The 16,402-nt window shown below is 42.3% G+C and overlaps 2 protein-coding genes across 4 annotated transcripts in view; one reads left to right on the top strand and one right to left on the bottom strand.

Annotated features, from left to right (window-relative positions):
- Window positions 1-499, bottom strand: part of CCDC158 (coiled-coil domain containing 158) — a 61,002-nt gene extending 60,503 nt beyond the window's left edge. For both annotated transcript variants that reach the window (XM_075929438.1, XM_075929437.1), the window contains exon 1: window positions 244-499. In XM_075929438.1, the coding sequence (XP_075785553.1) occupies window positions 244-396 (153 nt within the window). In that variant the 5' untranslated portion in view covers window positions 397-499. The remainder of the gene's footprint in view (window positions 1-243) is intronic.
- Window positions 500-9,071: 8,572 nt separating this feature from the next.
- Window positions 9,072-16,402, top strand: part of SHROOM3 (shroom family member 3) — a 240,827-nt gene continuing 233,496 nt past the window's right edge. For both annotated transcript variants that reach the window (XM_006133874.4, XM_075929433.1), the window contains exon 1: window positions 9,072-9,236. In XM_006133874.4, the coding sequence (XP_006133936.2) occupies window positions 9,072-9,236 (165 nt within the window). The remainder of the gene's footprint in view (window positions 9,237-16,402) is intronic.

Here is a 16,402-nt window from a genome sequence, read left to right on the forward strand (position 1 = left end):
CCAGATAGACACACCTTCTATTCCACTGGTTCAGACATGAGGGAGTATGAAGTTATTACCTCATGATATCAGGAATGTTTAAGGGCTCTTCATCACAAAGTGATGAGGAAAAATAGTGTGTGATTCTGTGACAAAGCAGAGAAACATCAACCTATATAACAGCCTGATGCTGCATCAGGCCTGGACATTAATGACAATTTAATCTCACAGCATGAAGCCTCGTTATGGAGAGATTATACCTACCTCTGACAGGCACTTGTGGGGTCTGTTTCGTACTCTTTGGCAGCACTTGGATAGCTCATCATGCCATAAAGAAATATTGAACTGAGCAATGTCTTTGTTTCCTTCTGCAGTGGGGCCGCTGTCCCTGGTATGGGACCTCCCTGCCCCGAGCATGTGTTGTGATTTCTTCTCCTTATGGGGATACGGGGGCAGTTCATACTCTGCTCCTTTGTTTGCACATGGCAAGGATAACTAGTCCGGGGCTCTTAAACTCTAGGAACCGTTGAAAGGCACCTGCCCTCCCCTTCACCCACGCCCCCAGCCTTTGGCTGGCTCTGTAGCCTAGGAAACAAACCCCACCTCTAGGAGCTGTCATGTGGTGTGCGGGAATCAATAGAAGCTGCATGTAGTGTTTGGTTTCTCTGAAGTTTCATTCAGTGGATTCTAACTGCTGTTGCAGGAGGAAATTCAATACCTGTTCTTCACTAGGTTTGCAGCCTATGCCTCAAATGTGTGCCTCTAACCCTCCCTCCCCTGCCTCTTCCTGATAGTGCAGGTGCCTTTGTGCCTGAGGGGGATAGACCCTTGGGATTTTGTGGAAGCCCCATCACTAGGTATCCCACTTCCTGCCTCCTCTGGTGCCCGGGCCCTCCTGGCTCACAATGCACAAAACTCCCATTGATCATTCACATCTTGAGGACATTATAGCACTTTTGCTATGCTCTTACTGAAAACTTTGCCTCTTACTCTTGGAGCATATCTGCTAAGGAAGCACTTATGAATCTCTGCACCTGGCTGGAAATATTAAATGTTTGTCTATCAACAAATTTGTCTTTTCTTTCCAGGCCAGATCCTCACTGGTGTAAACTGGCACAGCTTCATAGAAGTCAGTGGAGCTTGGCTGCTTCACACCACATGAGGATTTGGCCCATGATGTGTTTCCAGATGGATTTGGAGGCATAGGATCCAATGCTGCTCCATTGGTGTAAATGATAAAACTTCACTGGCACAGAATTTGACCATGTCAATGGACATAACACAGACATCATATGGCTGAACAATGATACATGGGCATATCTTGATTTCAGTAATGACATAGATCTTTTTAAGCGACAGCTCAACCAACATGCATGCAAAGACTAAGGGTACGTCTAGACTACAGGCTTTTGTTGACAGAAGTTTTGTCGACAGATAACTGTCGACAAAGCTTCTGTCGACAAAGAGTGTCTAGACTACATTCAGTTCTGTCGACAAAGCAGCTTGCTTTGTCGACAAAACCCTGTAGTCTAGACACAACCCTAGATGCAATAACACCTTCTGTCGACAGAACTCTGTCGACAAAAGGCGTTATGCCTCGTAAAATGAGGTTTACCAGCGTCAACAAAACTGCTGAGTTCTGTCGACAGGTTTAGTTTTGTCAACAAAAGTCCAGTTTTGTCGACAAAACCCTGTAGTCTAGACACACCCTTAAAGACTGTCCAGAATTGCAAAAACAGGGTAAATTAATAAAGTAGTGAGAAAACATATCCAAAGAATGCCCCTGCGATCTGTAATTCATACATTATATTAGAAAGCAAAAGGTGTACAAGAAATGAATCAGCTTACATAGCTAAGGAGTAACGTGCGAACCAGCGGGGCTTTGCAAAAGGAAATAGCGGGCTTGAAGTTGTTTAAGCCGAAGAGAGATCCTTCAGAGAATGGAAATTCAACCACGTGAAGCCAAAACAAGGCACACAATTTCTGCAGGCAATATCATAAGGAATTTAGAAGGGCTAAAATGGCACCTGAGGAGTAACAGCAAAACACAAATAGAATTTTTGAAGTATACCACAAGCAGAAAGTTTAGGAAAGAATCGGTGGGCCTGCCAGGTTATCAGGGATTAAAGAGAGCATAGTTAAGAAGCTAAATGATTTATTTGCATTGGATTTTATCAGGAGAGGATGGTGGGAAGAAATGTGACACAATTTGCAGAGAGGTAGTCAAGATGAGAAAAGATTGTGAAGAGCTTCAGAGGGAGAACCTAGCAACCAACCTAGGAGAATGGAAGAAGAAATTCAGTGTTATCAAATGCAAATTCAAAGGCCAGGTTGTAACTCTAAGGTCTTCAGTAGTTTTCTGCCCTCAGGGTGAGTCTTGCCTGCGCTAGAAGGCAGAGGCTGAGAGGCAAAATGGACTATAAACCACTGTGGGTAGTCACGTTGCTTTTTGCACAAATGGAGGGTTTTCAGAAGTCAGATACTACAGTGAGGAGGGCAGCATAAGAGCCTAAATACAGCAGAATTATTTTCAAGCAGCTGGTATTGAGCTATTATTTTTAGCTATTATTATAATTAATATTTTTCCTATTTCATTGATCACCGTTGTGGGAAATTACGAGGGAAGAGTCAGACAATAATTATTTAATGACTATATATGTTCAGATTCAGAATTTCTAAAGGTTTATACCCACTAAACCAAAACCGGTCAATATCATATGTCAAAATAAAGTAAATATCTTTACATCAAACTCTTAAGCAACATTTTTCTTACTTCACCTCTGTAAATTTTAATGATTATCGGTGGAAATATTTTTTCATTGGTTTGCATGTATATGTTGAAATCAATGTTTACTGACACTTATAAATGATTAAAGCCAAATCCTTCCAAACCTACCTATGTCCCGCTTCAGAACATGACAGTTGGTCTGCAGCTGCTTCCTTAAATCACCAGGGCTGGTCACATAGCAAGTGATGCATCTGCTGCTAGTCAAGTGGGGCAGTTATCCCTCTCAGGCCTTGATTTGTTGCTGCCACTCCAACTTTTCATAGGCCTATATGTTCAGTCCCCACCCCCCCCATTAACAGGATACTATAAAATCACATCTAATGGTCTCCGTGCTGACACATCTCCCTCCTCGCTACCAATTTTTTTTTAAATGACATCCCTGACTGGCAGCACCTCTTCCTTATAACACCCTCCCGATTTTATTGAAAGTTGAAAATGCTAAACTCTCATCTCCGCTACATTTCCTACGTGCTACAGAGTTTTGGTTATGGGGCACACCCTAAAATCAGCCAGAATTTCACACCATCCTCACAGATACTGTCCTTTATTTTGACAGCTGTTTCTACATCCTAATGTGCTGCTACGAGCAAGGGAATTAATAATATAAGGGTGCAACTCCTATTGATTTTTTGCAGGGAGGAACTACTAGCTGACATTGTTTTCTCTTCCAGCATGTGATATTGTGTGTAGGGTCATTAACATTGTTTTAGAGTCTTTGTGTGGATCTTTGTTTCCTCTTTGAAATACAAATAAATAAAATAAGGGAAATAATCCCTGAATGGTTCAAGCCAGTTGTAATAATTGTGAATTCATAAGATCTGGAAAACTATCTGAGGAGTGACGAAGCTGTCAAAATACTGCATTAACTATAGACTGCCTGGAGGTGGCACCATGGCTTTGGTGAAACAAACCTGCGTCTTGTCAAAGCAGCACATTAGGATGTTACTTACACTGATCGATTGAAGGAGAACGTTAGTCATAGATTTAGAAACTGAGTTACAGCAACCAGCGACAATGCATATACAGGAAGCAGTGATCTGATTGATTAGAGATCTGGGGACTGATCAGTCAGCCCAAACACTGCAGTTGGTGGAAGTTTCCATTGTATTAGGCTTGTATGGCTGTGTCCAGACTCCATGCCTCCGTCGACGGAGGCATGTAGATTAGCCAGCTCGGAAGAGGGAAATGAAGCCGCGATTAAAATAATCGCGGCTTCATTTAAATTTAAATGGCTGCCCCGATCTGCCGATCAGCTGTTTGTCGGCAGATCGGGAGAGTCTGGACGCGATGCCCCGACAAAGAAGCCTTTCTTCATCGACACAGGTAAGCCTCGTGAAACCAGGTTTACCTGTGTCGATGAAGAAAGGCTTCTTTGTCGGGGCATCGCGTCCAGACTCTCCCGATCTGCCGACAAACAGCTGATCGGCAGATCGGGGCAGCCATTTAAATTTAAATGAAGCCGCGATTATTTTAATCGCGGCTTCATTTCCCTCTTCCGAGCTGGCTAATCTACATGCCTCCGTCGACGGAGGCATGGAGTCTGGACACAGCCTATAAGTGGACTTTGCCCCTGCTAGACCCAAAACTATTTTTAATGACTCTGAAATCCTACAACAATTTAAAATCAAGTTCATTCTTTTTCTTCCCTCTACAGTTATTGGAGCAAGGTCTTTTGTTTCACAAGAACCTGACCGAGAACACTTTGGCTCCATTTACACAAGCAATTTGGCTTTTAGAACCTCTTGCTTTTAAAGAAGTTTCCAGCTTGCAGTGACAAGTCATGCCAAGGTACTCCAGATATTGGAGGATAAGGCCATAGGTAAGCTAACAAAAAAAAAAAAAAGAACATTACTAATTAAGACTTTGTTTTCTCTTTCTGTGACTAAACTGAAAATAGTGTTTTAATTCTCATTAGGGATGAATATTCCTTTTCAGAAGGGTTTGTACTAGAGTATTATTAGCATAATCAAGCAACAGAATTCAAACTGCCACTGTCGTGAAGTGTGGGCCTGATGTGTTCCCTGGCATCGTGGTTTTGCAAACTTAGATTAAGTAAACGGTGGGCCAGATCCCCAGCGGATGTAAATTCTTGTCACTCCAGTGACTTCAATACAGCTTTTCCATATTTACACCTGCTGAAGATCCGCCCCATTCATTTAAATTGCAATGATCATTTTTAATTTGTAGAGAACATTTTATCTTTCTTTGACCACTGGCTGTTTATAGCACATTTGTCTTCATCTACGCATTGTTATGGAAATCAGATCTCTGGGTTGTTAGGTATGTCTGCATATCCTAATAATTGTATGCAGTGTTGTTGTAGCTGTGTAGATTCTCGGATATTAGAGACAAGGTGAGTGGGGTAATACCTTCTAAAGATGAGAGAAAACAGCTGTTGAGCACATACAGAGCTTTCTTTTCCTGAGCTCAAGCGTTTGTGTCTCTCACCAACAGAAGTTGGTCCCTTACCCGCCTTGTCTTTCTAATATTCCAAGAATTGCCATCCTTTTAGAATGAAATTTACAGCTTAAATTATACACTGTTGCATTAACAAGGGAGCAAGAGCCAAACGTTGACGTGGTTCTGACTGCTCCAAAGGCAACAGACCAACTGCTGGTAACTATTTTATTTCACTTTTTTCTACCTGTTTTACAGTAGTTCTTGCCATGACTTCCATGCAGTTACACAGGATTTGCAACTGGTGGAACTAGGAAAGCGACAAGACAGTGTCCAATGGGGCTGAGGCTCCCATCTTGCCTGCCAGCACACCGGTAAGGACCGCTCCTGCCCCAAACCTGGAACCTCGCTCCCCTCCAGACAGCCTGCAGGCCAGCAGGAAGGTGAGAGATCCCCCTGTAGCCCCCTGCTTTCAGCAGTGAGGCTTCACCCATCCTAGACATAGCAGCAGGCCTGGGCCTACTCCAGAAACACTCTGGGGCACTGTCCCCTCTATGCCAGGTGCTCCTGGCATGGGTCAAGGCTGGAGTCCAGAGGCAAGGAATCTGGGTGCAGGGGGCTCTAGATGCAGGGGGCTCTAGATGCAGGGGTTGAGTGGGGTAGGGTTCGGGTCTGGAGGCCTGGGGAGGTTCTGGATATACCAGATGTGGTTTGGCAGGGAGGTCTGGATGCATGGGGGTTGGGTGGATGGGGAGCAGCTCCCCATACAGTGACCTCTTTCCCCCCCACTTCCCCTCCCCAAAAAAGTTTAGGAGCAAAGGGGGCAGGAAGCAGGGGAGGATGCTGAGCTTCCTGCAGCTGGGGATGGTTTCTGGGGGTGGATCTGACACCACCCCAGTCACTCCTTGTAGGGGAAGAGGAAGTCCTGTCCTGTCCTGGTTCCAGCCCAGATGGGACTAGCAGCTGATCTCAACTAAGGATAGGAGTTATGGTGTCCCCAGCCCTACCATGATTTACCCCTCTACCGGCTACCCTAGGTGCTTGAAACAATGTACCTGCACTGCTAGAGAGAGCTACATGACTGCTCTTGCAGCTTCCCTGTTAGAACATTTTTCTGCGGTGAAGCAAAGAAATCAGCGGGGGGACATGAATTCTGCACACACAGTGCAGAATTTCTCTAGAACTAATCTTACTTCACCTCTTGTAAGGAAGGTTGCCACATCTGAGGTGAAAGTCAAATGCAAAAACCTTAATGGGAACAAATCATGGGGGCCAGATAGTATTAGAATATTTCAGGATGTTCAAGAATATTAAAGGAACCTGTACATGAATTTGCAAGCCCAATAACAAGGGTTTGAAACAAATTTGTAAAATTAAGGGTCACACTGCATGAGTGGAGAATTGCAAATTAGGGATATTAGGTATCATATAGTTGAATAATTGTGTAACCACATGAAATCTTAGCAGTTACACAACTATTTGATATTCCCCGGGGGTGGGGCTAGCAGCCAGTGCACTCCCAGCCCCACTCCTGGGGAGTCCCCTGCCACCTCGTGCTGCTGCTCTTTATCAGACACAGCAGCACAGGGTGGCAGGTGGGAGCCGGTCCATGAGGGAAGCCAATTTAAAAACCAGCTCCTCATGCAGACTGGCTGCCTGCTGCCCTGTGCTGCTGCCTCTGATACAGAGGCAGCAGTGTGGGGTGGCTGCAGCTCCTGTTCTTAGAGGGTCCGAGCTCCCCATGGACGGAGGCCGCTCCATGGGATGCAGAGTAGCTTCTGTCTGCGGGGAGCTTAGACCCTCGCGCCCCCCCCCCCCCGTAGACAGGGGCTGCTGCATGGCAGCCTCTCTTGCCCTCTGATGCAGGGAAAGGGAAGCAATGGCAGACTCCTTATCACCATTACAGGCCAAAGAAGGAAGAAGGCACCTCCTAGCTCCTCTGAGACCAAAGGCCTGAGAAGTGAGCCTGTGGCTTACCCAGCAAAGCAGGCAGCGGAAGGGGGAATCAGAGGGTCTAGACTGGGAGATTCCCCCACATACCTATTGAAATCCTGTTGTCTGCAAGGAAAACCCCTCGAGCTGGCGGGTCTGCAATGGTGGGACGAACAGAGCTTGGCTCTTGGAGCCCAGTCTTAAGTTTGCAGCGTTGTCCACCAGAAAACCTTACTTGGACTTGTATAAAAAGAGCCTATTGGATCTGACCGTCACTCAGTGGGAACGAGCTTGCCACTATATTTTCAGAGTAAAGCCACACTGCAAACCTTGGTGAGTAAAAGCACATTCATTAGCATACATCGTGGCAGATGTGCCAGGGATGTCATGGGAGGGGAGGCAAGACCGTTTTTCCATTGAGACTAGAGCTTAATAGAAAGATATGCTAAGAAAATGTTTGTGCCCCCGTCTACTATAGTATTTTAGGAGTAAAACTAATGCAGATTAAATCAGTTCAAGTCGGTCTGTCCAGACCCATACACAGGGGCTATTAAAAAGTTAAACCGTTCCAACCATTACCACATAGCTCCATACATCAGAAATACCGTGAGCTACTGCAGTTATTTCCTGCCCCGAGTGTAGGGATGCGGCATCTGAGATACCACCCGTAGTAACTGTTGATAAAGGTCAACATTTGCCAACAGCTACTAATGTAATTGAATGTAATTTAATTTAAATTTTATAAATGTATAAATATGTTTATAATTATATAATTTATAAATGTATTTAATTTCAAATAATTAAATTTAATTAAATCTGTGGGTGTGAGAAAGGTGTACAGGAAAGTTTAGTTGGATCCTTCTGGGGAAAAGGCACTTGATAAATGTAAGACTGGATTAGTAGTACTCTGTGCTGACTTAGAACATGTCCAGTAGTGCATATTTTCAGCAAATGGCAGATTTGATCATAATAGTCCCTAGGAATATTCTATGTAAAGCTGGTGGGTTCTGGGGTCTTTATAGAAATGGGAAAACCACTCCCTCAGCCTGGGGTGCATAGTTTCATGCTTGCTGTGCAGCAATGAGTAGTATTGTCTCCCCTTGCTTTAATCCAGCTTATTCTCAACTTCCCCCTCTCCCTCAGAGCAGCAGCAGTAGCTGCTGCAACTCTGGCAGATCATCTGGGAAAGCACGGAAAGTGAAAAGAACTTGGCTATCATCTTAACTTTTTTCAAGGGATTAATTTCACCTGCGTTTCCTGTTTGCCCTGTAGATGCTGGTTCTTTTTAATTCAAGATGTGGGAAGTTATTTCAAGTTTAAAACCACACGGAAATGCTTTTTTGGTCTGGGCTTTCTCCCCCCTCTGTTTTTTTTTTCTCTTTTTGACAAGTAAGAAAATTGTGAAGTGAGCAGGAGAGAGAGCGAGAGGGAGAAGACGTTTTCATTCTTTTAGTGCAATGGACTGAGGCAAAAAGGCCATTATAATGGTAAATCGCACACAGAAAGGAAGAAAAGACTGATAATCAATCACAAATGAAGCATTCGTTCGGAATTTGGCAATTCCCTGACCAGTGGTTTTAAGCCTACAGCGTTTCCCCCCCACCCCTTTACTCCAATTTACGTCAAACACACAGGTTTGAAATATTAAGGGCAGGAAGAATAATTTGCAGAAAGTTATCATGCCAAGGAATACTTACAATGGGAAAGACACAATACTGAAAAGCCGGCAAGGGCTCAGTGAGCGCTGAGGGAAAAGCAACATGCTGAAATGCTGGCATGAAGACTTTTCAACACAGGATCCTGGACTTCAACTCAGAAGAGAAACTTGCTGTGTCAGAAGCCTCTCCCCAAACCACCGAGGGTCTCACATGCTTCAGGATGACTTATAGTGGACTTGGGGGAAGTTCAGCTTGTTCTGAATCTTCTGTGATTGTTTCGGTGGGACCTGCGGCTGAATGAGTATGTGGTGATAAAGATGAGGATGCTAGACAACGCTGCCCCTAGCATAGCCTCTTCAAGGTCTGGCATGACCTATAAGGAAAGATACATTTATCTGGAGGTGTTGCTTCAAGGAGGCGCTCCATGGGGATTCACTCTGAAAGGTGGACTTGAACACGGGGAACCATTAATCATCTCCAAGGTACTTGTGTGATTTAAATCAGGATGCTAACAAAAACGCCTGGTTTCCGGGGCAGTAAGTTGTAAAATATTGCCTCCTAGATGGTGGAATTGTTCCTGTGTTTGGTCGGATCCTAGCAAATGCTGAGCACCCTCTAGCGCTGTTGAAATCCCTAGGTGCCCAGCACATCTTCTGGGTGATTGTAATGCCTGAAATCTATGGGCATTGTTCAGCTACCAAAATCACTTTCTTGTCCCAAAGGACAGGAACTATTGCTTTCAGAAAGAGACTCCATTTCTTTCATCATAGGCTTTTTTATTTTTAATGCAAGTGGGTGAATCTTCCTTTTGTGTGCTGCATCAGCCATCTTGTACCATGAAATCATAGCCCATCTGAGCGTGTTCAGTGAGCCATTACCTGCTTTTGTGAATTGATTATCAAGAAAACATTGTGGGTCACATGATATTGCTTCAGCTAATCAGAACTGAAAGAAAAAAAGTAGAAAAGTGTAGTAAATAGTTCTGGGTATGTCTGTGTATAAATATGCATACATGGATGTGATTATACACCCCGAGTATGCAGATATGTAGTTAGCAATTTTAGAAAACTTGTTCCAGCATTTTTTTATTTATTACATTCCTATGAAAAATGTGGTACTGCTGGAATTCAATTACTATTATTCAGGAATGCAACATTTTGCCTACAGGAAACTGAGCATAGGTGGCAAATATATTTAGGGTAAATTTTTAGAAGCACTTGGGTCTCATTTTCAAAAGGAACTTGCACCTTTAGAAGCCTAAATCCCAATGAAAGTCAATAGGTCTTGGCTCATGAGAGACACATTTTAAAAGTATTTAGGCACCTGAAGATTTAGATGGGTGCCTCATGAGATTTTAAAAAGAGAAAATACCCTTAGGCAACTATCTGACTCTTTAGGTGCCTACATACTTTTAAAAATCCATCCCTTAGGGCTTAAGTCCTATTTGTGCTCAGTGAGGCAGACTTGCAAGTGCCTAAATCACTTTTGAAAATGGGACTTAAATGCATTAGAAAAGTGTATCCTTAGTTGTTCTCAGCTTTCTGCTAGGCTAATGGCAATAGCATGTGTACATGTACATACATCATGTATGGAATGGATCTTTCATGTCTGTGTTTTTGAGTTTGTGTGCATGTGTGTAATCTAATTTATTTATATAGGATCGGGCTTGTGGATTCTAGAAACGTAGAGGATCAGAACCAATGGTAGCTAAAAGAAAATTGGTACTCTGGATGTATTCCATTTGGGTGTGATCCTGCAGCTTTCATTCGCATGAATGATCCTTACCCAGATGAGTAGCTCTGTTGAAATCAGTGAGTTCCTGTCAATGCATCTCCCCTTTAGTCACGTGAGCAAGGATTGCAGGTTGGGGACTATCACATAAATCTTCCCAATTTGAATGTTTCTTAGCTTTAAATAAATATCCCCCTCTTTCCTGTAGGGCAATGCTAAATAGAAACAACTTGGCACAGAACCATAAAGCAAAACATCACATCACCGAGTCAGTAGGTTGTATTTCACTGTTTGCATGTTGGGGACTAATAATTTTCAGCTTTGTGCATGAGATCATTTTTATTGTTGTGGTGAAACCAGGTTTTGCTTTTAATCCCGAAATAGCTGCCCACAACATCCAAAGTTCAATAACTTTTCTTAAATGAGACAGAGATGGCTCTAGCTGTGGAGCATTAATGAGTCTGTGGGATTTGGTTGTCTCAGCAACCAGCTCTCTGAATGTCAAGCATGTCTGGAGTGTGCATGAGGCCGCTGGCAGCTGTATGACTTGTGCCTTCCTTCCCTAAAACAACACTGCAAAAATTTGTATTTTGTTTTTTTAACTTGTAGCTACAACCTCACTTGCGCTGTCATGAATTTTTGTGTGCGTCCGTTCATGCCTCCGTGACATAGATGCTTGCTTGCCAGCTTCCGTGTGAATATTTTACTCTCTCTGGAAAGTGTGCAAAACATGGTTTGTTTGTTTGTTTGTTTTTAGTTTTTGCTTCCAGTTGCAGCTGAAAACCAGTCAGGTTATATAGATTAATAACTTTGAGCTGTGTAACATAATTGTTCATAATTCACTCTGAAAAGCAGACAGAGATTTCATGTTAGTTACCTAGAGAGCCTTTGGATCTATACTGTATTATACTGTAGAGCTATTAGGAAACAATAAATAAAAACATATAGGTTAAATCCTGACCTAACTTACTCACATAAGAAGTTCCCATTGAAATGAATGGGACCACTTATGTAAATGTAGCAAGTAGGGCTATATTTACACTGCACTGTTGTTCGAAATAAGATACGCAAATTGCATATCATATTTTGAAATAGCTTATTTCATAATTTGGCGCTGTCTACACAGCACCAAATTTTGAAATAACCCCCTGTTCCGAAACATCCCTTACTCCTCGTGGAATGAGGTTTACAGGGACATGGGAATAGCGAGCCTGAAATAATGGGCTTGCTGTTAAAGACACAGGACAGATATTTTGGGATACTCGGGTATCCCGAAATAGCGTTGCAATGTAGACATGGTGTAGATATGGAGAAGTATTTAGTTTAGCAGTAAAAATTAGAGAAAAGTGGACATAGAGGCAGGTTAAGCGCTTAAACGAATGATAATTCAGAATTAAGGCCTCATTTGCATTTACACAGTGGCCTCTTTATACTCCTTTGGCAAGTAAGTTATGTTTAGACCCACATTACGGTCTCTTGACATTGCCAGGGTGATGCAAACTGGCCTTAGTGTAAGGCCTTAGTGTAAATGAGAATCTGGACTTGCGCAACTATGTAAGTCAAAGTTTATGAAAGTTTGCAGAGTAATTTTACCGTCTATTGTTATATGTTATCTTATCCACATTTAACACAGGTAGGGGGTCATGAAATTCATGGCAATTGGCAAGTCCACTCACGTGATACTTGCCTCTCTCTTTTCATGCAGTCTTTTGCTGCTTCTGTTACGTATTTCCATGTTATCTTTCATCTACCATGTTGCCTCTTGCTTAGAAGGTTTCAGTCCCAGACTTACCTTTTTATGTTGCTGAGTTTTTCCTTCATGTGTGTCTGACCCATGTTATAAGAACTTGAGAATGGCCATACTGGGTAAGACCAAAGGTCCATCCAGCCCAGTATCCTGTCTGCCGACAGTGGCCAATACCTGATGCCCCAAGAGGGGGGGAATACAACAGGTAACCCTCACGTGATCCCTCTCCTGTCACCCATTTCCAGACAAAAAAAGTCGATGCTCTACCGACTGAGCTAGCCAGGCTCACATGTCCATTTTTGTTCTGTAATTTCCCATCCTATTGCTTTCTCTTTTGTCCTCCTTCAGAGTTCTTTATGATTTTTTTTTCATGGCCATCTGATCAGGGTGGATTGATTTAAAATCAATGTCTTTTAAATCACCCAAGAAACAAATAATTGATTTAAATAGTTTCCCACTGATACATCTTCATATATTTCTTAATCAATGTGCAAATCTGATCACTAAAACATGTTAAATTACAACTCTGTACAGAATGTTACAACATCTAAGAGGATATACTTTGTGTAATTATTTTAGATAATTTGATTCTTATTACTTTAGGAAATAGCACATAATACTCATTGCCTGTGTTAGGCTGCAGATGCAGCAGCTGTACATTAGGAACAGTAAAAACTAAACCTCACACAAACACAATAACATGTATATTTTATTAAAATAAATCTTAAATGTTTCAGCAGGGTAGCCATGTTAGTCTGTAACTTTAAAAACAACAAGTAGTCCTGTGGCACCTTAAGCTACGTCTAGACTACAAGTCTCTTTGGAAGGAGGCTTTTTCGAAAGAATCTTTCAAAAAAGCTTTTTTCAAAAGAGATCGTCTAGACAGCAACCAGTATTTTCAAAAAAGAGAGCCGCTTTTTCGAAAGAGAGCACCCAGGCAGTCTGGATGCTCTCTGTTGAAAAAGCACTGTTTGCGTTCAATAATGCCTTTTTTCAAAAGAGCACTTTCAAAAAAAGGAGTTATTTCTTATAAAATGAGGTTTTCCGCGGTTGAAAAAACTGCCACGTTCTTTCGATTTAATTTCGAAAGAATGCAGCAGCAGTCTAGATGCAGGTGAAGTTTTTTTTGAAAAAAGGCCACTTTTTTTCGAAAAAAACTATGTAGTCTAGACACACCCTTAGAGACTAACAAATATATAGTATCATGAGCTTTTGTGGGCAAAACCCACTTCCTCTTTGCCCAGGAAAGGTCATGATTTTATTTATATATATATATATATACACACACACACACACACACACACACACACACATATAGGGCTCGCTGAACCGCGGTGAGCCCCGCTCGCCAGCTGCGCTGTCCGACGATCAACGCATGAGCAGATCATTCTGCGCAGGCGCAAATCGCCCAAACCCAGCTCTTCCGGGTTACAATCTACTCACCACGGGCGAGTAGATTGTATTATTTGTTGAGCCGTGTGTGTGTGTGTGTGTGTGTGTGTGTGTGTGTGTGTGTGTGGTTAATCTCTAAGGTGCCACAGGACTACGTTGTAGCAGTCTTCTGAGTTGCAAGCCAATGGCTGTCTTTAAACTTTCTTCTAGTTTTCAGATGTTATTAACTCTCACAGACAAGTCCTCAGAACACTAAATGTACAGTGTCCTTAAAACTTCTACGACTGTCTCTTATCTTCCCCACTCCCACTGTCAGTTTGATTCAGGCACTAAAACAGAAATTAGAGTTTTCCTGCTTTTTCAACTCCGAGTCAATTTCTTAGATTTGTGTGAATAATGCCAAATGATTAAAATATTCTCTCTCTTCCTCCAGAAGCGGCGAGGAGTCCTGTGGCACCTTATAGACTAACTGAAGTGTAGGAGCATAAGCTTTTGTGGGCAAAGACCCACTTCGTCAGATGCATCCAGAGAAAGCTACTGCTATGAAAAGCTGGATGAGCAACTGAAAGAACTGTGTTTCTGGTGCCTGGCTAATGATTCCCACCAATTAAACACAGTGATCTTGTTCAAAAAATCATCAGTAAACACATACAGATTATGTGGTTTCGCTTCAATCCTGAAATTTATTATAATTAGCATAACTGAAGAGTGATTTTGAGATGCACGTGCCATGGCAGAAGCATCATCTTCAGAAGTTAATCATCTGCCTTTATATCTGGGGTTAAAAATGTTTGCAAGAAAATTAGGTGTAGTTAGTGTTTGATCCATCTGCTTCTTTATTGCCTGCAGTTATTTCTTTCGTCAGTGTCTCTTGAAATGCCTTCAAAATTTTGACAGCATCAGCAGTGGGTGATAGAGTCTAAACCCAGTTAACTAATGAAACACGCCATAAGGATTTGCTAAGCTAAATTATTTTTTTTCTAGAAACATCCAACATAAGAAACAGCTTGGGAATTTACTTGTTAAATTACACTTTTTTAGAAGGCATAGAGAGAGTCTTGAAGAAAGATGCGTTGCAAAGTGAATTAAGTGACTAACCAGTTGATTGACATTGATCTTCAGACCTATCCACACCTTCATTCAACTCCCAACAAGCAGTTTTCTTTACGATATTTCATTCTTGCAACTAGGCCTGCATCATCTTCTTTCACAGCTGATACTTGACACGTTTACCTTTTTTACCTACGGAATGAATTTCTTCAAAATATTCCCAGATAGGGTCTGTGGGGGGGGGGGGGGGGGGGGAGAGAGAGAGAGAGAGAGAGAGAGAGTGTTGAATAAAGTTTTCACTTTTTCTTTTCAGTCCATTCCACCGTTCCTTTCTGTGCTGCCTCCATCCCTTCCTATGTATTATTTCTTTGTCTTTATAACAATGTTATAACTAACTCCTCTACCGTGTTTGGCTCAGGTCCACCACCACGTAAGCATAGAACAAAAACAATCCTCTCCAGCTCTTGTCTTTCTTTGCACACGTGACTTTAGTCTTCTGAGAAACGGAAATTGAAACCCAGAATTTTCAAGAAGCAAGAGCTGATTGTTAAGCTGGGCAGACTAGAACCATTAATTCATTTTTATGAGATTGTAAGTGTAGGTGTGGCATGTTTGTGATGAGATTTGATTGTAATTGTTATTTTTAAATGAAAATTGTAGCATTGTATCGATTAAGAACCCCCAAAAATCTGATTTGAATTATTATTTTATTTTTTTAAAATAATTGATTTTTATCCACCCTCCATCTCATATTGTAGATTTGTCTGAGACAGCTGTTTATGACAATTTGGAGTTTAGATAGTAAGATCTTAATAAATCTCAAAGTGTCAGCACTATATAGGAAGACTGACTTTTTGCAGTCTTAAATGTTCAAACTTTAGTTTGGAGGGCAATAGTTCTTTTTCTCCAGATTTGGCTGTAGAGTTGCAAATGCTTACTCCTGGTTTGTCTTACATTCCTAAAGATTCATGCTTCAGGGTTTCAGTTGGCCATCTCTAGGGGGTTAGAAAGGGACTCTTCTCCTCAACCCTCAGTGTAATCTGTTTTTCTTTTTTTAAAATCTCACTCTCTCCTGAAGCGTCGAGGATGGCACTAGCAGGAGATAGGACATTGGATGAGGGAGCCAGGACTCTGAGGCTACGTCTATACTACATCCCCCTGTCGGCAGAGGGATGTAAATGATGCACTTCGAAAGTGCAAATGAAGCTGGGATTTAAATATCCCGCACTTCATTTGCATAATCACATAATGGTGCTCTTTGGAAAAAGTACTATTTTGAAATTGAAACCGCAGTCTAAATACAGTTCTTTTGAAAATAGAAGCCTTTTTCAAAAGATCCTGTAAACCTCCTGTAAAAAATGAGGTTTATAGGATCTTTTGAAGAAGGCATCTGTTTTCGAAAGAACCGTGTCTAGACCGCGGTTTCAATTTCAAAATAGCGCTTTTTCAAAAGAGCACCATGATGCGATTATGCAAATGAAGCACGGGAAATTCAAATCCTGGCTTCACTTGCAATTTCGAAGTGTCTAATTTACATCCCTCTGTCGAAAGAGTGATGTAGTCTAGACACAACCTGAGGTAGCTCCAAACACTTCTCAGGTGTTGACTGGCTGGTTCTTGTTCACATATTGAGGATCTAACTCAGTGGTCCCCCAACCTTTTGGGGCTGCCGGGCGCCTGGGGGCGGGGCCATTCACGTGCCGGGGATGCCCATACGCCACTCGCCCA

This window comes from Pelodiscus sinensis, chromosome 5 (assembly GCF_049634645.1).
Source record: "Pelodiscus sinensis isolate JC-2024 chromosome 5, ASM4963464v1, whole genome shotgun sequence".
In the NCBI taxonomy this organism is placed as follows: domain Eukaryota; kingdom Metazoa; phylum Chordata; order Testudines; family Trionychidae; genus Pelodiscus; species Pelodiscus sinensis.